The sequence below is a fragment of the Anomalospiza imberbis genome, chromosome 2 (assembly GCF_031753505.1).
Source record: "Anomalospiza imberbis isolate Cuckoo-Finch-1a 21T00152 chromosome 2, ASM3175350v1, whole genome shotgun sequence".
Lineage (NCBI taxonomy): Eukaryota > Metazoa > Chordata > Aves > Passeriformes > Viduidae > Anomalospiza > Anomalospiza imberbis.
In genome coordinates, this window is record NC_089682.1 from 6,932,190 (window position 1) to 6,955,502 (window position 23,313).

General features: G+C 40.3%; 1 protein-coding gene across 1 annotated transcript in view; it reads left to right on the forward strand.

Moving 5' to 3' along the window:
* EFHC2 (EF-hand domain containing 2) overlaps nucleotides 1-23,313 on the forward strand; it is a 56,354-nt gene that overhangs the window by 12,469 nt on the left and 20,572 nt on the right. Inside the window, exons 4-9 of the mRNA XM_068179703.1 lie at nucleotides 6,376-6,599; nucleotides 9,563-9,817; nucleotides 11,337-11,447; nucleotides 11,778-11,916; nucleotides 20,509-20,674; nucleotides 21,709-21,851. Of these exons, the coding sequence (XP_068035804.1) occupies nucleotides 6,376-6,599; nucleotides 9,563-9,817; nucleotides 11,337-11,447; nucleotides 11,778-11,916; nucleotides 20,509-20,674; nucleotides 21,709-21,851 (1,038 nt within the window). The remainder of the gene's footprint in view (nucleotides 1-6,375; nucleotides 6,600-9,562; nucleotides 9,818-11,336; nucleotides 11,448-11,777; nucleotides 11,917-20,508; nucleotides 20,675-21,708; nucleotides 21,852-23,313) is intronic.

Genomic DNA, 23,313 nt, shown 5'->3' on the forward strand with positions numbered 1-23,313 from the left:
ATAATGTGAGTTCTTATAGCTAAAATGGGGTGTAAATGCACAGGTATAATTGTCTTTTCTTGTTACATGTCATGATGTGAACTTTTTTGTTGTCTTAGTTTCTCAAGATGTGGGTTTTCTAAGGCAGAATCCTCTCCCCTACTCAAACATACAATTTTTTCTCTAATATAGTAGTTTGAAATCGTATGATGGTAAGATCTTTGTCAGTGTTATGTCAGTCCTGCAAAGACAGTTTGTGTTCTAGATCTCCATTCCTGAGCCTGGCTTCTCCCATCTTGGCACTGACAGGGAGTTCTCTGGCAGCAGCTCTGTAATTGTTCATGAGCTACTGCAGTGTCTCTGCCTTTATTGAAGACTAGAGTCTTCTGTGCCTCTGGCTTTTGGTTCTTTTATGATTAAAGTGCCCTTGGCACAGTAATTCTTCCATGATGCCTTTTACGTTGAGGAGCTGCCTTGCCCCAGTGTCACATCCCTGCTCTGGGACCAGCCTGAGGACTTCAGGAGGAGGGTTTACTGTGCTGATTTACTGGGGTATTATTGGACTTGGTTTATATTAAGAAAATGTGATCTAGCGGTCAACATCCTGTAGCAGAGGGGGAACACAGCTGCTGCTTCTTGGTGTTCATGGGTCACTGCCAGAATTAAAAGTTTTCAAGGGACGTAATCCAGAGAAGCAGGATGTCTTGGGATGACTGCACCTCCCAGTCCCCAAAGATATTTTGTACATTTTATACATTCTTGCACAGCAATTTTCAAAAATAAGTTAACCATTTAACTACCCTATTCTTTTCCCGGATCAGCAGATGTTATCAATTTCTCTGTCTACATAGTAAGATAATATTTAAAGGTGTCATGTGCATTATTACTGTTAGGAGTGGGATAAAATTGCCTGTGAATCTCTAAAAACAGTATTTCAGGTGCTGCTGTTCCTGTGTTGAGTAGTTAGTGCCAGAAGTTTTGTAGGCTCATCAACAGGGACTGATTTTGAATGCAATGAAATCTTGTCCTACTCCTACCTGGGCAAGTGCTTTTTCATGTGAAGAAAAGCATGTTGGGGCTTTTTCCCTTACCCCCACCCTGCTCCCATATGTAAGATGTGGGAGACATCATCGGGTTTAGGTTTTCCTTGACTTGTGTGCCCCAAGAGTGGGAGCAGCTACTTCTGGGGTTTGTGGCTTAGAGGAAATGTCCACTGACAAAGGAAGTACAGAGAGTCAGAGCTGATGCCTTTGAGAGAGAAGGTGGAAGCCAGATTCTTTAAAGCAGGATAAAGCATATTCAAAGCTGATTCCTTTGAAGGAGTTATTTTCATTGTCTTTGTACTATGGGTTGTGCAGGCTGCCTCTTCAGCCATAATGTTCCTGGCAGTCTAGTCCTGTTCTTTTGGTGACAGGAAGGCTACAGTTTCCTCATGTTTCCTTGGTTGTATCTTGTGTTAGTGATCGTTGGAGTCACCTTTGATACTGGACCTAAAATTAACGGAATAGTACTAGAAGAAAACAAGAAATTTCTCAGTCTTCCATGCAAGGATGTTTTGAAAGTCTCTGTGAGATTTTCTGAGTACTTTATGTGGGATAAATATATATATGCAACATATTTACCTGATGGATTAAAAATAAATGTTCCAGGATCTCCAAAGTGCACTTAATTTATTTGTCACTGGTACCTGGGCTGGTAAGGAAGCTCAGTGTATTGGTTGTGTTTAGGAAGGAAGAAAAACTGTAGATTGAAAGGCCCAAGGACTATTTAGAATGTGTTTGGGCTTCACACTTGATGCATAGATACAGGGCCTATATTTTATCATAAACATCTACATAAATATTCTTGTTGTCCTAGAAATTAATATGATGTAAAATGAAAGAGATGATGGAGATGCCTATCAAAGGATTCTCTACTCATATGCACTTGGAGTTTGACTTCATGCTCCATAACTGAAGACCAATGACAAAGTTGTCATGTTAGAGGCTCTAAATATTTGTTGTCGAATACATGCAAAAGCAATATTTCTTAAAAATATATACTAAATCATTAACTGCTAATCTTACAATTTTCAATAAAGAATTGTCCCATTTCCTCTTTTAATATAATTCTGTGTGTCTATCTATTTTACATTGTCCAAATTTTTTCATCCTGACTGGGAATTTTTAAGTCCAAGAACAACAGGAGTGTAACTGTCTTCATTGTGGAGCTGGTAAACTGAAGCACAAAGGAATGAACATCTTACCCATGATCATACAGAAAAGGTCAAAACAGGGTGAGGAGCTGAACTGAACTGAAGTTCAGGATCTTGACCATTATGCTGCTCTCTGCACATCTGCTGAAATACAACTTTTCAGTTAATTAAAATTCCAGAGATTTGTAGAGGCGAGTTCAGCTGTAGGAGAGCTTGGGTTGCTAAAAGGGAAACTGCACTGGACAAAAGAGCACAGGTGCATGAAGAAGAATGTGTGAGGACATCAGGAGCAGGATGGGCTCAGTCTGTGTGAAGGATTGGAGAGTTGCAGTGCCAGGAAAGGGATTATGTAAAGGAGGAACAGCAAAAACCAGTGATGGATAAAGTAGAATTGAACTGTTGAAGGCAGAAGGTCACTTTAACTTGCATATTTGCTCTGTCAAAAAAGATGTAAACCAGACAGCTGGCATGGCTGTTTTCAGGAGGCTTCTTGGAGAGAAGGTAGAGCTGTGACAGTGTAGATCAAGGGTAGATCTTATCTTGGCTGGTTAGTGCCTTAAGGCCATGGGATTACCAAGGCTTGTGCCATAACCCACAAATGAGATTTTGGTGGTCTGAATGGGTGTCCGGGAATGGTGGGACTGGCGGAATGCAGTGGTTGCCCACTGTACTCTTGTATTGCTTGTGGAAAGAAATTTGGACAGGCTTACAGGCTGCAGGAAGATCTGGTGAAGGAACAGTGGTCAAAGAAGTTAGAAGAATTTCTAAATTGAATTATGATTTTACAAAACTAAAACAAATTGGCTTCAGAGAAAAAAAGCATGAAAATGTGTTTTTACCATTGATCAAAATCTCAAAGTAATGAAGTAAATGATCTGTGGGAAATGTTTCAGTGACTTTAAAAACTGCTTTATGAAATTGGCTGTTGTACTTGGACATGAATTTGGACTTACAAGGTTGCTACTAAATAGCTGAAATTTAAACTTCATTTAATCTTGGATACTGCCTTGCTATTTGGCAAATATTAGAAACATTAGAAGAAATCTTTACTGAGGAGGGAATGCAGAGACCTTGAACTTGAGAAACCAGAATCAAAGCAAGAAACAGCAGGACAATAATAGTGCACAAGGCCCAAGTCAAGATAAGGAGAGAAGGACAGTAAACTTGAGCACATAACAAACTCCAAATGCTTCTTCCAAAGCCAGAATGATAATTACTCTTTCAGTATAAAAAAACCTCTCCCATAGACAGCCAGGCTACATATAGAAGTTGCAAGTGTTTTGTACATATAATTCCCAGTTAACAGGACTGTGGCTGACTGATACTGTCTTATTAAAAGGTCATTTCTGTTCCTGTGGGGTTGACTGAAGCTTCCAGTGCAATCCAGACCCTGCAAGCCAGAGCAGAGTGGAGCAGCTGGCTGGTTTCCCCAAGGTCAGCCAGCTGAGAAAGACAGTGGAGCTGCCTCCTGGCTGGGTTCCCAAGGCTGGCTGGCTGAAGAGGAAAGTACAAGTGGGAAAGTGAAGTTGCATCAGCTCCTCCAATATAACAGATTATCTAAGAGTTTAAGCTTCCCCCAAGGCCTTGAATTAATTGTGATTTTGCCATATTTGATGGTGGCCAAATCATGACCTTGCTATGTTCTCAAAAGGTGAATAAGTGAATGTAAGAAGTCTTCTTGTTTATTTGGATTAGTTCTTTGTGTTGCAAGAATAATAGCAGTGGCTTCTCCTCCTTTCTGTGCAAGCAAAGCATGTACAAACTCCAGGTATTACTCATTCCTCTCCTCTCTCTAATGCACTCTTGAGCTTGTGCAGAGTCAGAGAGCTGTGCTGAGGAAACTCTGGATATCATTTAATATCTTCTGCAGAGAAGAGAAGCAGCAGACACCAAATCATTTTCTGCCCAGCTTTGTTGTCAAAAGGCCTTCACTACTAGTGAGATCTCCTTAAACAGCTGCTGGGAGATCCAAAACTCCAAGAGCAAAGAAGATATGCCACAAATTATGGTGTGGGAGCTCAGTGCCACCACCACTGTCAGAGAAAAGCAGTACCCCTCAAATCCCTTTCCAAGAGCACAGTAGAGCAGAGCCTTAGTCTGACCAGATGCAAATATTTAAATCAACACTCAGTGGTGCAGTAGAATGTCCTGCTCAATAAGCTGACAACCAAAGAACCATCAGGAATAACAATCCATCCTGAGCAACCTGAAAACTGCACAATCAGATGATCCTTTAACACCTTGCAACAAATTTCTAGACAAAATATATTATTTTCTAGAAGCAAGAACAATTTTAAAATGATGAGACCTAACCCCAACTGATCAGGTTTTATTAAATTTCAAATTCAACATTATGAAATGTACCCTCTACATGTGTACATCAGGTACAGTGATACCTAATAAAAGCAAAGGATTGCTACAGATAATATCGTTACAAGACATTTTCCATCAGGAAAGAAATTCTTCTCCCTCAGAACAGAATGGGTATGTGTGTTTCACCTTTAAAAGTGATATGAAAAACAAGCTGAGGCTGATTCACCAAACCTGAAGTGAATATAATCTCTGAAAACACCTCATATTGGAAAATCATCAACCATTATATTTTAGTTAGAGTGATGATTCAACAAGATTTGCATGCTCTGACTTACCCCATTATCTGTTGATTGACCTAAGAATTAGCCAAAATCAGGTAAAGTATTTTAAAATATATGGTTTTGTTAAAGCTAATGCAATGCAGTTTTACATCCCATTAAAATGTGCTACATCCCACATTTTCTAACACCTTTCATGGAGATACATGCTAAATAGGTAGATAATATGCTTAAGCAGATAGAGGTTCAAGTTTATTTTACAGTCAAAGGTCAGTAACCAGAATGTTGGATTTAGTACATGTGAAACATCAGAATGATGAATGGGTCTTAAATAATTATTTAAATGGGAACATAAAGTAAATCTGCTTTGTTGCTTTATTCCCCTGAAAAATTAAGGATATGTTTTCATTGTACAAATGAGAACTTAACAAACAACTCTGATAATGTAGTAAAGAGAGGTATTTCATACAAATTAGTCTATAGGGAAATAAAGTGAACAATAAAGAATTTCCATGGACTAACCTAGGAACAAAACCCTTGAAACACCAAAGCACACAGGCCCTTCAAACACCAAAGGGAGAAAGGTATCCTTCTCCCTTCTGCTCTTCCTCCCTTTATCCCCTCTCTCCCCAAGACCCCTTAAGTTGGTTCTAAAATTCCTGAAAGTTATTTCTGAAATATTTGTGGCATCCCTAAATCACTGAGGTTGGAAGAGATACCTTAAAATTTTCTAGTTCATGCCCCTGCTCCAAGCAGAATCAGCTTTAGACAGATGCCCAGGGCCATGTCCTTTTGGGTTTCTCTGAGTATGGAGACTTTGCAACCCTTTTAGAGAGCCTGTTCCAGTATTTGATCATCCTCACAGTAAAAAGGTGGGTTTGTGTGCTCTGCTAGAATTTTGTATCTTTTAATTTGCTGTCATCCTGCCAATGGGCACCATGGAGAAGAGCCTGGCTCCATCTTTTTCATTCCCTCCCATACGGTATCTGTAAACTTTGATACATTTTCCCCACCTCGAGTCATCTCTGTTCCAGACTGAACAGACCCATCTCTCTCAACCTTTCCTCATTTAAAAGATGCTCCAGTCTCTTGCTCACAGGCAGTGAGTACTTTTGAAGCATCACCCAATTCATCAATGTATTTGAGAGTTTTCAGCTGATAGGCCAATAGCAGTTTCCTTGTCTTTTAATGTCTTTTACTCTTCAAAAGGTAATAAAAGTCGATGCTGCCAGGATAACTGTCCTTTCATTTAAAGACTATGAATAGGAAAATTTAAGTATTTGATTCCTTTGTCAAAGTTAAAATATCTATTTTTTTTCTTCTCTCTCCTCTCCTTTCTTTCTCTTTTGGATAATGTTCCTGTGAGACTGTGGGTTGTGAGGTTGTGGCTCTGCATTTTTGAGATGGATTCTTTGCTTTAGACCAGCAATCAACCCAACTCACCTCTCTTGGCTCTACTTTCCATGTGCTCCTTAAGGAAGCTCAGTTCAATGTCCCTTGATAAGTCATACTTTTTTCCCTGCGAAGGCAGGTTTTTCTTCTCTAAACCTAGTTCTGTCAGGATCCTTAGAGCAAATATTGTTCACTTAATGAATTTACTCTGTTTTACAGGAACTATTGTTCGACGGCAGCAGATTCCACTTCCACCTCCTCATGAGGATCAGTTCTATACTATGTATCATTTCAATATCAACACAGAAGTAACCTTTTATGGCCGAAAATACAAGATTATAGACTGTGACCTGTACACAAAAAATTTCCTGAGGAAGATAGGAATCAGATTAAATCCTCCTGCAAGCCCTCCAGATGACCCATACACCACAGAGCGGCAAAAGGTCAGGAGAGGCAGCAATGGTGAAAACTTGATTCGAATAAAACTTGATTTGAATGCATATTAGTTATATGTATTACATACATTATTTCTTTAATATCAAATAGAAAGTAGCTATTTCAACATAGTAAATGCCAAGAGAAAACTTGGATTTAAAAATTTTGGTATGTGGCTCATTGTACTATATAAATAATTTTCTCTTGATGTGTTCGCACACTTTTTAAAACAGAATCAAATTAATTAGGAAAAATAATATAAGCCTTTCAGTATTGAACTGAAAAGAAAAAAAGGTGTACCTATTACATGTTCTACTGTAATTTACATGTTCTACTTATGATTTTGCTTGAGCTAATCTAATGATAATGAAGACTTTTAAAGTGTTTAAAGGAAGATCTAATTGGAATTGTAGTTCCAACCCACCCATGGCTTCCTGCAGACTCTTTTCTTCTATTCATATGTTATCTTTCATCTCTACTCCAGCATGTCTTAGCAGCTCTTTACGTGTGTAATGCAAATTCTTCTGCCATACAGAACCCAGTGTTCTGCAGTTTTAAAACTTGTGAGATTTTATTTGCCTCCCTCTTTTGTCAGTGTATGGGATCACATCTACACAAACACACACCTCCAGAAGTCTCACTCACAACTCCTAGATTCGATGTGGATTCCGCTTTGCGGGATTGGTTGGTTGTTTTTATTTTTTTTTCCCCCTCTGGGAATAATAATGGGAGTGATGTTTTCTGTTGTGAATAATGACAAGTTTCTTTCAGTTCTGTTTTTCTTGATTAATATGAGTGCAAATGGCACTTGACCTGACTCTTGGGACTGCTGGCCCACCATATGCAGCCTGTTGTGACAGATCCAGCCTGGTCCTCTGAAAGCAGCAAGTACTCCCTGTGTCTGTGGCATCCTCAGTGCTCTCAGTGAGAAAACTGCTGTTGGTCTCAGCAGCAGTAATGGAAGGTGCCTGTGCCTGAGATGTGTAGGACAATTTCCATGTCTCTGAGGCACTCTCAGGCCAACAAGTTGGTTTCTCTTTATTCATGCTGCCAGGTTTGTGCAGTCCCCCAGTGAAAAGCAGCATTTGTAATACATCTGGTTCTGTGTTGTGGTGACTCAGCCTGGCCATGGGCTTCTTTTCCCTTACTCAGCCCCTGTAGGTAACAGCTGTGTATATAAACACATGCTGAGTTGTCTTGATACTGTCAGACTGTGTCAACATTATGTATGGTACTGCATAACCCACTTATGTTTTAAATTTTTTTAACAACAAGCAAAACATTCAAGAATTGGGCATAGCAATCCCTAAAGAGAATGGAGAGGGGAAAAAGATTTGAGAAAAATGAGTTTCAGAAGACAAAAATTACTAAAATCTATGTCTTCATGTTGTCAGTTGTTGAGAAACTCCAGAAAAGTAATTTAGCAGATTCTGGATGCTTTCACTTTTCTGTGAAAAAATTATCACCTAATTTGTGGAAGGTAATTTTTTTTATTGCTCTGGGCTAGTTTGAGCAAAATTAAATTGTTTTTCACTTGACTTCTAGTACATGGTCAGAAAATGAAGGTATGAAGGAAGGTAAGGAACGAGATGGGATAGAAAATGAGGCCAGTGGAAAGTGCAGTAAACCATTTAGATGCATATTTCACAGAATTACAGAACCATTTAGGTTAGAAAAGACCTCTGAGATCATCAAGTCCAACCTGTGACCAATCCCCACCTTGTCACCGAGACCAGAGCACTGAGTATCACATCCAGGTGTTCCTTGAACATCTCCAGGGATGGGGCCTCCACCACTTCCTTGGGCATCTCCTTCCAATGCTTAAGAACCCTTTCCATGAAGAAATTCCTCCTGTATTTTTGGAGGTGGTATTCCATGCATGACGATGGTGTTACCTGGTTCTGTGGCTGTGTTTTGTTGCCAATTGCATCTTCAAGGGTGAGGAAGGAGGAAAGCATTGGGAAGGTAAATAACTTGGTTCTGCTCTCCTTATTTTAAGATTTGATGCTCTGAAGGGCCTTTTCCTTCTCAGATTTTTAAGGCCAGAAGGTGTGTTAGTGAATAAAGAGAAATTTAGACAACAATATAAATTGTCCACAGTCAACTTTTTTCTTTTCAGACAGTTCAGCTCACATTGTCTCATCAATGTCTGTCACCATTCTTCTTTGGAAGCAATTTTGTAGATGAGAAGGATTATCTTGTCCCTTTTAATGCACTTTGGTCATGTGGATTTTGACTTATGAAAAACACTCTGTTCAGGTCACTATTTATATGTGAATTAACAGTATAGAAATGCAGTCTTTGGACTGGATCATCGTCCTGGGACCCAGTTTAACCCACTGCTACTGGTTTTGCAGCAACCATGACTGCAGGAAGCACCTTGTCACATGAGCTGGAAAGCATCTTTAGTTGAACATTTGCTGTTCCTTATCAGACCCATGGGTGTGTTTTGAGAGGAGAACAAACATACCCAATGTCTGCCAACTGTGTAACATGAATCAAAAGTTAAAAATTTATGTTTTAAAGTTGAACGACAGAAAATGCCAAAGGGAAAAGAATAAATTGATTCTTTACCCCACATTATCTGTAAGAAATCATTTTTAAGGAAGTAAATCAGGAAGAGTGATGCTATTTGGCGTTCTAGTCATCTGATTACCACAGGCAGTTTCTTGAAAATATGAGCTGTACTGTAAATAATTTAACAATTCTCTGATCTAGAGGACCTTGTTGCAAGAAAAACAAGGACTAAAACCAATCCAAAATAGTTTTCATGTTTTTTTCTGAGGGCACAGCAACCCTGTAAATACTTCTCTGATAATGGCATAAATCGTATTTCATGTATTATAATGGTGTGGTGTCATTTGAAAATCCTAAACCCATGTTCTAAGGTTAGACAGCACCAAGCAGATGTGATCCTGTTTTTAGGAGTAAATAATTAAAAACCCATTTCTCTTAATTTCTCCTTTACTAGAGACATCTGGCGGGCACGAATCCTTTGCGCCCTTATGAGCACTTTGACACTTTGAAACAATTTCTGGAGTTTGATGGACAAGTTTTGGGGTTTTCTTGTGTGTGGAATGACCCAGAATCACAGCTTTCTGACCCACGGGAACTTGTTCTTCGTTATTATTTGTCTGATGATACTATTGATATAAGAGAAATTTTACCATTAAACTCAGGCCGGGACATAGTTCCATATTTCCTCAAAAGAGATAAGCTTCCAAAGGTGAGCAATGAAAATTTCACATTCTTCCACTAATTAAGAAATATTGAATGCCTTGATTTAAAAATCCTGTATTAGGATTGTAATGATGTTTAGAAAGTGTTTTCAGAGTATTAATCATAATTGCATGATTTAGGTTTTGCACACATACTTGTGAAGTAAATTAATAAGTGATGGAAAAATATCTTTAGGCTTGTCATGCTTAAACTAAAAGGAGCATTTAGTCACAGACATGTCTTATGATTTTCTTTCTCCTATATTAATGTATTAAGTTAACTGTATTAACAAAACTCTGCAATAACGGAAGACAAGAAAATTAATATTGATAAGCTGATGTAAAACTGAGGTGAATTCAGATTTGATCTATGACTTACATTTGCAGCCTTTGCAAAAGTCAGTTTTAGTATTCTGTAACATTACCTCTTCATAACAAATCTGGTGTGATTTCTTAAAATGGAGTTTCTGGGTTTGGGACATTAAGCAAAGCCAATTAAAATCAATAGGAATCCATCAATAAGCTTTCCTGGGCATTGATCTTGAGAAAGGCTCCACTTAGAGAAATCTTCAAAGGGTTTGTATCCTCTGTAACCTGTTATGATTATAAAATTACTGATCTGGATACACTTCTGTATCACTCCTGACAGATCCTGATGATAGAATAACGTCAGCCAACAGATGGAATAAAATACTGGGAGTCTTTTCCTCCTTTTTTTCTAACACTGATAATCTATTTGTGATACCATAGATGTACATGAGATTTTGTAATAAAAACCTACCAGCAAAATATTACACTTTTCTCACCTTGTAAGTCTTGTGTTCTGAGATGCTGGTTTAGCAGTGACTCTATGATATCAGACCCCTTGGATCACTGAGGTGCATGTTGCAATTTTAAGGACTGGCCTTTTCCTGGAAATTTTGATAATGGCAGCAGAGGAATCAAAAGTTGAGGGGTTAGGAGAGGTGGTAAGACAAAGTAACCAGTTTTAATTACCTTGCATCAGCAGTTTATTCATAACTTAAAAAAATGTGACATAAATATATATTAAGTTTGATATTACCGGGATAAATTACTTCTGTTATTTTAAAACTAACAATAGAAACAAAACCACATCTTTGCTGACAGAATCATGCTGACTTGAATCCCCTGTGTTTGTGTAGCGGATAGGACCAATTCTGATTGTTCTTTGCATGTTTTTATAATTATTACCAATCAAAATAATATTCTTTAGAGCAGATGTTGACAACTATGTGGTATGTTGGGTATGCTGACCTTTGCTTTCTGTTTTCTTACAGGAGAGAGTGAGATTCTGAATGCTGCTTCTGGCATATGTACATTCTGGCTTTTGGAATATGACTTTAGGCTTTTAGGTTTAGTACTAGAATCTTAGAATTTGCTAAAAATCCTCCCAGAAAATACTACAATAACAGCCAGTGCATAACAAACCTGCTGGTTCTTAGGTAGCAGAGTTCTCTTTCTTCACTGTCACCCATATTTCTGAAGAGTTGGTCTCTTTCCTTGCAGAATGCTCCTGCTGCTCCATATCATCCAGGCACCATCACCAATTACACTCTGCTCAATGTGTTGGGAAAGTCAGAAAGAAACAAAGGCTATTACATTCGGGATGTTCTGCAGGTCAGAAATTATTGAGTGCCTCCAGCTGTTGAATATCTTTATCATAGTTTTTTGTAATTTCTGTGGTTGTTATCCTCTGCTACAAAGAGAGTTATTTATGAAGCGGTGTTGCCACTGGAGAGTAGCTCAAATGAGAACTACTGAGATTTACTGTATGTAAATCCCACATTTGTAAAAGTGAAGGAGTTTAACATGGGGTGAAATATACTTGCCAATGGACTTCGAAGGTTATGTGTTAAATCACACACACTAAATGACCTGGGTTTTAACAAAGGTTGTGTGATTCTGAGATTTATGGAATTGGTGTATAAATGTTCCTTCTTTTGTTAGACAGGAGCAGTGCATCGGGAATTTTACAAAGACAGTGACTTGAAAATAGGGGCAGTAATTAATGTTTGGGGAAGGCAAATATTACTCTGTGATTGTGATGAATTCACTAAAGAACATTACAGGAAAAAGTATGGAATTGGTAAGTAGTGATCATTATCCTTTCCTTATGAGCATTTTTATACTTCCGAATTTAGCAGAGCTGTCTTCAAATTTTATTACTGACAAAACATGTTCATTAAAAACCTTTAGCAATAACAATCTGTTGTAGGCTGTTAGCAGCAAAGCAGTAATTTTGCAGGTAATCCAGAAGGGCTTTCTTATACATTGCTCCCTTGAAAATTAGCATATAACGTATGTGTTCTGCTCCTAATGCCTCTATTTGAAAACTACAGTGGCAAAATACGGATAGACTGGCATTTCTCGTTCTTCCTCCTCCCCTTCCAATAGCTGTGTTTGCAGTCAGAAAATAATAAAGAGCATGTAGGAAGTGGGTAAGTAGAATGAGCTAAATTATTCCCCCTTATATTTCATTTTATATGGATGTCAGAATCCTCACATAGTAAGATTTTCTGACACGACAGTTTTAGTCTATCACATCACTGGTTTTTAAAATGCAGTTTTGTGTATTCTGGACTATTAGAATGTGTATCTTGTGAAGTTTCAGTACTAAATTCTGGAAAGATTTAGCAACTATGTCCATTATGGAAAAGCATTTTGGAAATGGATAACAATAGGGGTTTTCATTTATCTGTCTTTGAATGTCCCCAGTCAAACTTGCTAATGGTTTCATCATGGACATCTTCCCGCAAAAATGACTTAGTTATTTTCTGTCAGTTTATTAATTCAATAAATATAGCTGAGCATCTGGCTATTCAGAGATGGTTGGAAGAATCCTACTATGGCCTTTCCCTGCCACTGTGAAATAAAACACCTGAGCAGGCTATTTCTGTTACCTTGTGATCAGATAGATGTGTGTGTATCAGAGCTTGTGTGCTGCACTGGGGGAATTAAATGGTGTAGCATTGCCATTCAAACACTAGATTTATTATTTGGCATATTATTTCTCATTAGGACTTTTTCAATAATACCTTGGCATGTCTGTACCAAAGTAAACCTGATCTTGCCAGTGTGTGAGGAAGCCATATTCAATAACCATGGTATTACCTGTAATAATAGCAAATTTAACTCTAGAGATGCAAAATAGGGGGTTCTGCTCTGGAAATTTCTTCGGCCAAAACCACTGCTGTTTTTTGGCAGCAATATCCTCTGTCTGAGCAAATTATCCCGAGCAGAGAATGGGGATTTCTTATTCAGGGCAGGCAATAAATGAAATGCAGTTGACCATCCTGGATCAAGCAACCAAGTGACACACAAATGCAAAGGCCCTTCCCCTCCTCTAATGCAGGTTCAGTAATTACTGCTTATGTCTCTGGATGCTAAAAATTAGGTGGTTTGCAAGTTAGGGGAATTTAGAAGTTGCTGATGTGCAGAATTCTAGAAAACTGTAGGTGGTCTAGTCTGTTCCTGTTCTGCAGTAAAGATTTCTTTACCTCCTGAAGTATCTTGTCCTAACCTCATTGTTAAAAATGCTGCTTAAAAACTAATCTGAAGCTGGTTTGTGTAAACTGAGAGAGTAAATTTTTTCTCTTATCTCTGTTGGACTTGGGGAACAACTGCTCAGTATTCTCTTTTAATAACCTCGTACACATCTGAACATTATTCCAATACAAAACCTTACTCCTCTGCCCCCATCCCAGGCCATTTGCTGCTAAGGGAAAACATTTCAGTCTTTCTCCCTAGTCCATTCTTTTATATCTGTGATAATTTTTCTCAGTGCTCTCTCCAGTTTCTCTGCCTCATTGACACCAAACACACAAAGATGTGCTCTAGCTGAGACCTTTGGGAAACTGGGAATTGTTTTACACGTACTTTTAAGGATATATGATGGCAAAGACTCTGGCTGATATGGAAAACCATCCATCTTGATGCAACCTGTCTTGTTCACAGACAATACTTTCTTAGAGCTAAGGGATTCACATATTTGGCTGTAAAATTCTTTCCTGCTTTCCCCACAAGGATTAAAAAAAATGTAGGTATGACTTTTTAACTGGAAGGCACCAGGAGCAGAATCAGTAGACCAGGGTAGCTTTTGGCTTAAAAGCAGACTTTTAGAGAGAACTAGTGAATGTTCACCTTTTACTCTTAGTGATTTACACATTTGTGTGTGTCTGTGGATGTACAAGGTACTCTCAGTGGACTCAGTCCCACAAAGTGCTCAGAATTCCACTCCCTCCCATCCAATTAAAACTGGAACGGACTTAATTGCAGTTCCAGTCCAGGGAGACCATTTACTTGAGCAAGAGTAAGCAAGTGGATAAATTAGTTCTTACATCAAGGCACAGTACTCAGCACCTCATGGCACCAATCCAGCTGTTTTGTTATTGTGCTTTTATATTACTCCCCTTCAATTTATACTCTTCTGCCAGAGCCATTAAAGAAGATGACATTTATTTTTGAGTCTGCAGTTTCAGCACAAGTCGCTTGCCCACAGAACTTGCCTTTTAGGAGAATGAAGAGTAGTTTAGATTTCTCTTGAAGAACATGATATGTTTCTAATGTGGGGTTTGCCTATTTTAATATGTTTGTGAAAAGCAGAGTTTCTCCATTGATGAATGTAGCTAATGCTCTTCAGTAGGAAGCTCTTGGCATTACTGTTACCTAGAAGTACTATGAATGCAAGAGAAAATGCATTAATGTGTGAAGTTACCTGTCCAGACTTGCTAGTGCAGCCTCAGAGGAGGAGAAAAAGACTCTGTGGCCATGTAAGTGTTGTGGTCACCCTGCTGAAATGGGAAACAGGCTGATGTGCAGTGGGGGGAAGCTGATACTTGTACTTCTCACTTAATACAGTATCTTAGCACAGAGCATAAAGTATTCTTTCTTAAATAACAGATTACTCAAGATGGAACAAAACCGGGAAAATCTGGTTTCCTACAGCGTTTTCTTCCCTGTCCCAGCACCTCCCAAGCCTGGCTGCTGAGGCTTTTCAGAGCACCCTGCAATCCCTGCGCTGTGCCGGCTCTCCACCCCTCCCACCCCCTCATTTCTCAGGCTCCAGCCTTGACCTGCTGCCGGGGCAGGGCTGTGTGCTGTTGGCCAGGCAGCTGCTCCTGGATAATGGGGATAACAGCTGACTCCTTGCTTTCCCCTCAGCGGGGCACTAAAGCCTGCTGCCAATTTTCACTAGGCTCCTCAGAGGTCAGTGTCTCTGGTGTTTAACCTCTCCACTACACGTGGTGGAGACTGAGCAGCAGCTTCTACATTTACTTGTGCATATATAGATTCCTTTTTTTGCCCAGGTAACTGTAATAATCATTAAGAAGTAAGACTGTAAATGGAAATTTTCTTTGAATCAAGGTAAACACTGTCATGTTTCAGCTGCATGGACAGTTCTGTGATCACTAGGTTTTCTTTATTCCTGCATGTAAAGTCGTGGACATGCTTTTTTTTTGCCTTCTTATTTTACTTCTTACCTCAGTTGTGAAGCAGACTATCACTAGAAGGTCTCAGCTGTTTGTCATACATTTTCTCTGATGTATAGAGAACGCTATGCTAACTGCCCTCTCCCCAGGTTATCGCCACCTCTTTATATTGTCCAAGTCTAGTGGGATTTCTCCTTCCTGTTCCTGGATTTAATGCTCAGAGGTGCCTGTCCTCTTCCTCTGAAGGTAGAATTTCTTTCCTGTTTCTAAACCCAGATATTCAGTATAGTTATCATTCTAATCCAAAGTATGTAGAACTTGGCTCTTCCTTGAAATATGGTCTTATCTAGCACATGAGAGTTTTCCTGCAGTTCTTCAATGAGGGCAGAAGGTAATCTCACACTCTATGTCAAAATCTTAGAATGTATATTGAAATTGAAAGCTGACAAGCTCATTCAAGCTGGTTTAATGCTGCCTCTCTATCAAAAAATTATTTGTGAGGAATTTAGTTTTTCTTACTAAGAAGGCTTTGATGTCTTCAAATTGTTTATATGCTAAAGATGTGGCTGGAGCTGTTCTGTTTCTTGGTGTTCCTGGTGCTTGTTCCAATCTTGCTCAGGTTTTGAAGTCCTGAGAAATCTACAAGTATGTGGTCCATGTTTGATAAACGGGGTGAAATAACCCCCCAAGGTACTGCAGTAACAAGGGATGAAAAAATACATGCCAAAAATACCTGTGCTATTCTTTCTGGAAGTAGAAACTTGTAATCCCAGACTTTCACTTTACCCACTGTAAATTTACACTGAAAATGTTACAGCCTGGAAGAAGTGGGAATTGATTCCTTTTCTAGACTGGACAGAGGTAATTTTCTAAAACACCAATGATCACCTTGAGAAGAGTGCATTTTGTATCAGCCAGCTGTCTGATTCTGCTCTAATGCTGTGTGGCAGAGTAAAGATGAAATGAGTTTTGAGCTTGGGTAGCTGGCTCTTCACAAGTTCCCGAAATGAGTTTTTGATTAGTTTTGTAACCTGTATTTCTCCATGGCAATTTCTTTCTGAATTTCCTCATTCACAGGAGAGAATATGAATATACAATCCTTTAAAATCCTGGAAAATATAGGTGAACCAAGGCTGGATGGTTATATTTTTCTTTTTAGTGAATCTAGACAGGTGAGGGTCAGTCTCTTGTCTCAGGTAACAAGACAAGATGAAACAACCTCAGAGGGGGTTAATACTGGATATTAGGAACCATTTAATGACTGAAAGGGTTGTCAAGGTAGAGCAGACTGTCCAGGGAAGTAGTGGAGTGGAGTCACCATCTCTGGAAGTGTTCAAAAAATGTGTGGATGTGGCACTTGGGGACATGGCTTAGTTGTAGACCTGATGGTGCTGGGTTAATGTTTGGAATTGATGATCTCAGAGGTCTTTTCTAAAATTAGTGATTCTATGATTCTCTGACACAAGTTTGTTTTACTTCAGGGATGGGAATCAAAGGGCTGAACTTCCCTTTGGATTTCACTTATTCCAAGCTTCACTTGAGAGGTATTCAACGTATCCTCCAGGGATAAAACATTATTCCTCTTAATTTACAATTTCCTTCTAGCTTATAAATCTAATTTTCATCCACATGTGCTAAAGTTCACAAAAGGGGAAATGCTTTAGCTTCTCTTAATGAATGCCTTATGCGTGGGTGTGAATGTGCAGACTGTGACCCGCATGTAAACACGGAGCTTCTTGTCCTCTGGGGCCAGGGTCCCACGCAGGTGCCCCGAGCGCTTCTGGCAGGACCTGTGACACCTGAGCAGAGAGGCGGGGCTTGTGTCTGCCAAAATCCGCTGTTCCACGATCCTGATTGAAAAGGAGCGCTCGGCTGGAGGAGCAGGAGGAGCAGCATCAGCCCCCGCCGCCTCCGCCGCGCCGCCACCGGGTGGCGCTGTGGGAGCGCGGAGCCGCCGCTCCCGGCGCCGCTCCCGGTGCGGGACTCGGGAATCCAGCGGGGAATCCAGCGGGAATTCAATGGGAATCCAGCGGGGAATCCAGCGGGAATTCAATGGGAATCCAGCGGGGAATCCAGCGGGAATTCAATGGGAATCCAGCCAGGAATCCAGCGGGGAATCCAGCGGGAATTCAATGGGAATCCAGCCAGGAATCCAGCGGGGAATCCAGCGGGAATTCAATGGGAATCCAGCGGGGAATCCAGCGGGAATCCAGTCGGGAATTCAATGGGAATCCAGCCAGGAATCCAGCGGAGAATACACCGGGAATCTCGCCGGGGGATCCTGTGTGCTACCTGCGGTGATCAGCACCTGTAGGCATCGGGGTTTTCTTCCCCGCTCCGTCTATGCAGATTTACAGGCTCCCTGTTTAAGGTACCAGGAATTGCCTGTATCTAGCACACGCTGTGGAGCTGTGCAAATGTGGTGTTTTGGTCACAAACAGTGCTTAGAAAATAGGGGATCACATGGAGTTTAACAGGTATCTCATGAGATTTAATCAGAGCAAGTTCAAGGTGCTGCACCTGGGCTAAGGCAGTCCCTAGTACCAATCCAGGCTGCAGGATGGGCAGATCCAGAGTATCCAGGCAGAGAAGGACTTGGGAGTGCTGGGGGATGAGGGGCTGGACATGCCCTGGCCATGTGCCCTCTCAGCAAAGAGGTCAGGGGTGTGCTGGGCTGTATCCAAAGCACTGGGCGGCAGGTGAAGGGAGGATTCTGCCTCTCCGCTCCACTTTCTGAGACCCTACCTGCAGTGCTGAATGCAGCCCTGGGGTCCCAGGACATGGACCTGTTGGAGAGAGTCTAGAGGAGGCACCAAGCTGATTGGCACCTCTCCTATGGGCAATGGCTTGGAGAATTAGACAGTTCAGAACGCTTTGGGATGACCTAAATGTGGCCTTCCAGTACCTGAAGAGAACAGACAAGAAAAATAGAGAGAGGCTATACAAGGGCCTGGAGTGACAGGACAAGGGGAACGGCTTCACGCTGAAAGAGTGTGCTAAGGTATTAAGAGGAAGTTCTGTGCTGTGAGGTTGGTGAGGCACTGGAACAGATTGTCCTCAGAAATCTCAGGTGCCGCATCCAGAGCAGGTCCAGAGAAGGGCAGCAGAGCTGGGGAAGGGTCTGGAGCACAATCCTATGAGGAGTGACTGAGGGAGATGGGGGTGTTCAGCCTGGAGGCTCTGGGGTGATCTTATCACTCCCTACAATTCCCTGAAAGGAGGTTGGAGCCAGGTGGGGCTCGGGCTCTTCTCCCAGGCAACCAGTGCCAGGTTGAGAGGACACAGTTTAAGCTGCTCCAGGGGAGGTTTAGGTTGGACTTTAGGAAGACATTCTTCACAGAAAGGTTGATTACATATGGGAATAAGCTGCCCAGGGAGGCAGTGGAGTCACCACCAACTTTTTAAGGAAAGTCGGGACATGGCATTCAGTGCCATGGTCTGATTGACAAGGTGTTTGGTCATAGGTTGGACTTGATGTTCTCAGATGATCTAATTGATTCTGTGATTCCTGGAGTTATTCAAGGGCAGGCTGGATGGAGCTCTGAGCAACTTGGTCTAGTGGAAGGTATCCCTGCCCATGACAGGGGGGTTGAAATGAGGTGATCTTTAAGGTCCCTTCCAGACCAAACCCTTCTATGATCCTATGAGTCTGTGATTTTAGTGCATGTGTACACATACATACACTTTCATGGTAAAAATTACTTTGAGGATTTCTGAATGGTCTTTCTTTGGGCTTGGCCTTTTTGCTTCTGAGTCCCAGAAAGGGCACATGTAGTTTTTATGGAGAAGAATGTTGGTGTGGTTTTGCAAAACCCTTTTTGACTGATTCAGGTGAAAGTATCAGTTTTTTTAGTCAGACCATATTCTTCTGAGAGGTAAAGGCTAAAGGAGAACTCATTGTTTTTAGGCTGAAGAAAAACTCTGACACCTGAATGCTTGCTTTATTTTTCAACTCACACTGCTGTTAGGCAAGTCAGATTTTAGGAGTGTTGTGCTTTGATCTTCTGATATAGCCATGTTTAAAACATTTTAATCACAAACCAGTTCAGTGTTCAAAGTGACAGCAGTTTTGTCACCCTCCTCTCTTTGCACTGAAACCCATGCTACAAGTTTAGGTTATCCATCTCTCTTCAGTTCTGGATAGAAAAGTTAAGTTTAAAGGCAAAAACCCTTTATTTAATGGGATCCACTTTTATACACTGTTTTCCTATCTCTGATATTCCTCTGACCTGAGGCAGACGCTGTGCTGAGCAGACCTCCCGAGGTCCTGTCCAACCTGAGTTATCCTGTGCTCCTGTGGCTCTTGTCTTCTTTTACCGCAGATCTGCCCATTTGCTTTCTCCAATATACGCGCTCCTTATTTTCCTCTCTCCCTTTCCATTTTCCATGAGCCTCATTTAAGCAGCAGATCTCTTCTGCCTCATTTAAGCAGACTGATCTCCTCTGGTAAGTTTTATGTGAACACACTGGAAGCTGTCCTGCAGCAGAAGGGCAGTGCAGGGGTGCAACAAGGGGCCAAATGGGACAAGGGTTTCACCAAGAGAGGAGTAATGAGAATCAGGGAAGCAGCACTTTTGGGAGCTACCTCTGTGGGAATTGAGTGCAGGTCCCTGACCAGATGTGCCTCTGCTCAGTCAGGACAGCTCCCGCTGTGTCCCTGGGATAGTCAGGACCACTGATCACTGCAAGACAAGACTTGAGTCTGGGGAAAATGAGGAAAAAACAAAGCTTCCCAAAACTCTGGATATAGTGAGTTGTGGGCTGAAGTTATTTGCCTTAGTGTACCAAGGACTCTTTTAATATATGCATGTTTTAAGTAGTGAATAAAATTTTATTTATGTATTTTTTCCTCTGACCAAAAGTACAGGGCAAGAAACTCATAAGACAGTTGCTTACTTAATCATGTTGTCTCAAAGAATGAAACTGAAAAAATAATTTAGAATTTTTAATTTACTATTTTATCTCATTTTGAAACTGTATTTGTCTTTACTTTTGCCTCTGTATTTTAATAATATTTTTCAAACATTTTAAGAGTATAGATAAAATCCTGAAACCCTTGAAGAAATAATTTTGCTGTTGGCTCTATGGAATTTTTTCTACCCTGTAACTGTAGGAGGGATCCTGGTTTGACTTTGATCTGTGGTCTGTTACAGAAGTAGGCTAATAACTGTTGATATTGGAAGTATAAATCCTTGGTAAAATGCCTTCATCACAGCAGTAACAAATAAGTCTTGCTCTCTTTGCTGCAGTGGATTTCACCCCAATTCAGTATAAGACGCCACCACCTGCAAAACCAGAAAAAATTCCTCCTCCTTATAATGGATTTGGGTCAGAAGAAGATTCTTTGAGCTCCTGTAAGGGTGTGGTTATCAAGCCTGCCCACAAGGATTACAGGCAATTCCTGGTGAAAGACAGGTATTTTGTGTGAAAAATAATTTCAGTTTTTAAAATTATGTATTTTTGTGAAGGAGAGAAATGTTATGTGGGGGCGTCATTTTTTTTTTCAGCAAAATATGCAGCTCATCAGACTTTTAAGGGACAGGTGCATGAGGCCTGGGTCAGTGACATGGTACTCCAATTTTCTGCAAACTCTACAAAATTTCTCTTTGGAGAAGGCAAATATTATCACCCTTCCATCCTCTACCTCCTTCCCTCTGCTGTCTTCAGTGGGAGTTTGACAGAAATCTTAGTGCAGGCATTAGTCAGGAATTTTGGATGATCCAGCAGACCAACACAGATTTGTTTTTGTTTGACTTTCTGATACTTACTTTTTTTTTTTTGTCTGCTGAATTTTATGCAGTTTACTGTAGCACTACTAAAGCTTTTACATTTTAATTTCCATTATGAAATGGTTTATTAAGCAGCAGTTGTTGAAGCCAAAGCCAAAAAGCAAAGTCTCCTGTTAAAGATTCACCTGGAGAATCTTTGTAAAAAAGGAAAGCAGTTAGAAAAGGCTTGGGAATGTATTGATAGTTTGTATACAGACACTGCAAATTATTTAAAACACAATCACTTAATAAATATCTAGCTAGTAAGGTCATCTGGTGGACCTGAATTTGTGGGAGATAATTCTTGTATGAATTACTATTCAGAATTTGGTTTGAAAATATACATACCTAAATGTGTTCTTCCTTTACAAATTTTCTGGAAAGAAACTTTGGGCTTGATTTGCAACTCAACTTGAATAAAAATTAATTCCAGACCTGTGGCAGAGAAGTAATTTTCCCCTGAAAATTATTCCTTTCTGTCTGACCGACTCTATCTGGTTCTGTTAATTTAAGCTGAAAATGGTTTTTGACAAAGTAGTGAATCTTAGGCCGTTTTCCTTCATGGTGCAGTAATAACACAATTAATGTATGTTACAAAACTCAGGAGAAGGCATCTCTTAGGGGTGAAATTTTTTCTCACACTCTGTTTTTGATTTCTTACCTGTTCCTTTGCTTTTTTAGATATGGCATGGACAGCAACATACTGCGCTACGGGGCGAAACTCATCACGGACAGCACCGTGGACAAGGATCGCAAATTCATTATTTCCTTCTTCCTGAGTGATGACACCATTTCCATTTTTGAGTATGCAGAGAGAAACTCAGGTCAGATGTAGCAATGTCTCTAATCAGCCCCAGCTCCCCTGCTCATTTGGTTAGACTTTGCAGTAAACATTGTGGCCAGACTCAGCAGTAGCAGAAGCAGGGATATGGATTTTTAAATGCAATGGGAATTACATCAGCAGCCTGCTGCATTATCTTGCATAGCTGGATGTCATAGTAACACATGATCTTCCTCACTCAGGATTACATTGTTCATTGCATGGCAGTACTTCACAATATCCTTTGGGAGCTGCAAGTGTAATACCTTAGAACTTTTATTACATTTTAATTTGAAAATCTGACCTTTAAACATTTGCTTTTGTTGTGGATAACATACAGGAATAGTGTTGTAACTGATGATAAATAGGGATAGGAAATACAAGACATCAAGAATGAAAGACTAAATCCTTTGTTTTGCAAAACTGTGTTATGAAACATATACAGTATCCATTGTATAGAAGCAGCTCATGAAAGCCAAACAGCTGTGACACTTTCTAACATAGTTTACCATTAATCATGGAGTGCTGAGCATTTGAAGAGGGAAGAGTGCCTTGTGCTAGAGTCTGGATGTGTGTTTGTGTACAATACTGAACTGTATTCCAAGAGCCAAACTGACAGTATTGAAGTGACAAATAAATGCTTTGTTACTTCTCAGTTCCTTGACCACATTTATCTTATTGCTGGAGCATGGTCGCCAGATGTTGTCACGTTTAAATTCTTTTGCCCTCTGTTGTCTGTTTTGGGCTCAGCCTCCAGCTGAGGATACAAAAAGTTTGTGATTTTCAAGCATCTTTTTGTTTTCCTGATGTATCTTGTGGCTGGATGGATGGAAGGACACAGCAGTGGAAAGGATGTTGGGAAGTCATTCTGTAGTTCAGAGAGATGGGGGAACTTTGGCTAAGCATGACCCTGGTGGAGTGATAAGTGTCTTTCTGTGAAGCCCACTAAACATCTTCAGCAACAGTTTCAGAGCAGTTAACATTCATTATGAGTGCATAAATAGGGACCTCAACCCCAACTAAAATACAAGCAATTCTTTGAGAAGTGTTTTGTTAAGGTGTAGAGTACCTACTTAGGACTTTGATGAGCATTCCCAGTTAATTCTGCTCCACTACAGTATCAAGATTTATCACTTTTATGGCAGCAGTGTCTTCTTATCAATACTTTACTCACTTCCTGGGATCCAACGGCCTGAAATTTATGCAACTTCTTTTGTTCCAGCTAAATACACATACACACACACACTTATGTATCTATTTAATATGTAATGTGGCTATGAGGCTTGAGAGCAGCTCAGTTCTCCACCACTGAATGACATGTTTGATTGGCATTTTTTATGTCCAGAGACATCAAGGGTGCTAAAGCTACAGCTGCACTGTTAAATTGAAGAAGTCCAGGGAACAGTTTGAATCTTGGACCCCAAGCATGTGTACTGCCTGTTCAGTCACTTCTAGTTCTCCTTTGC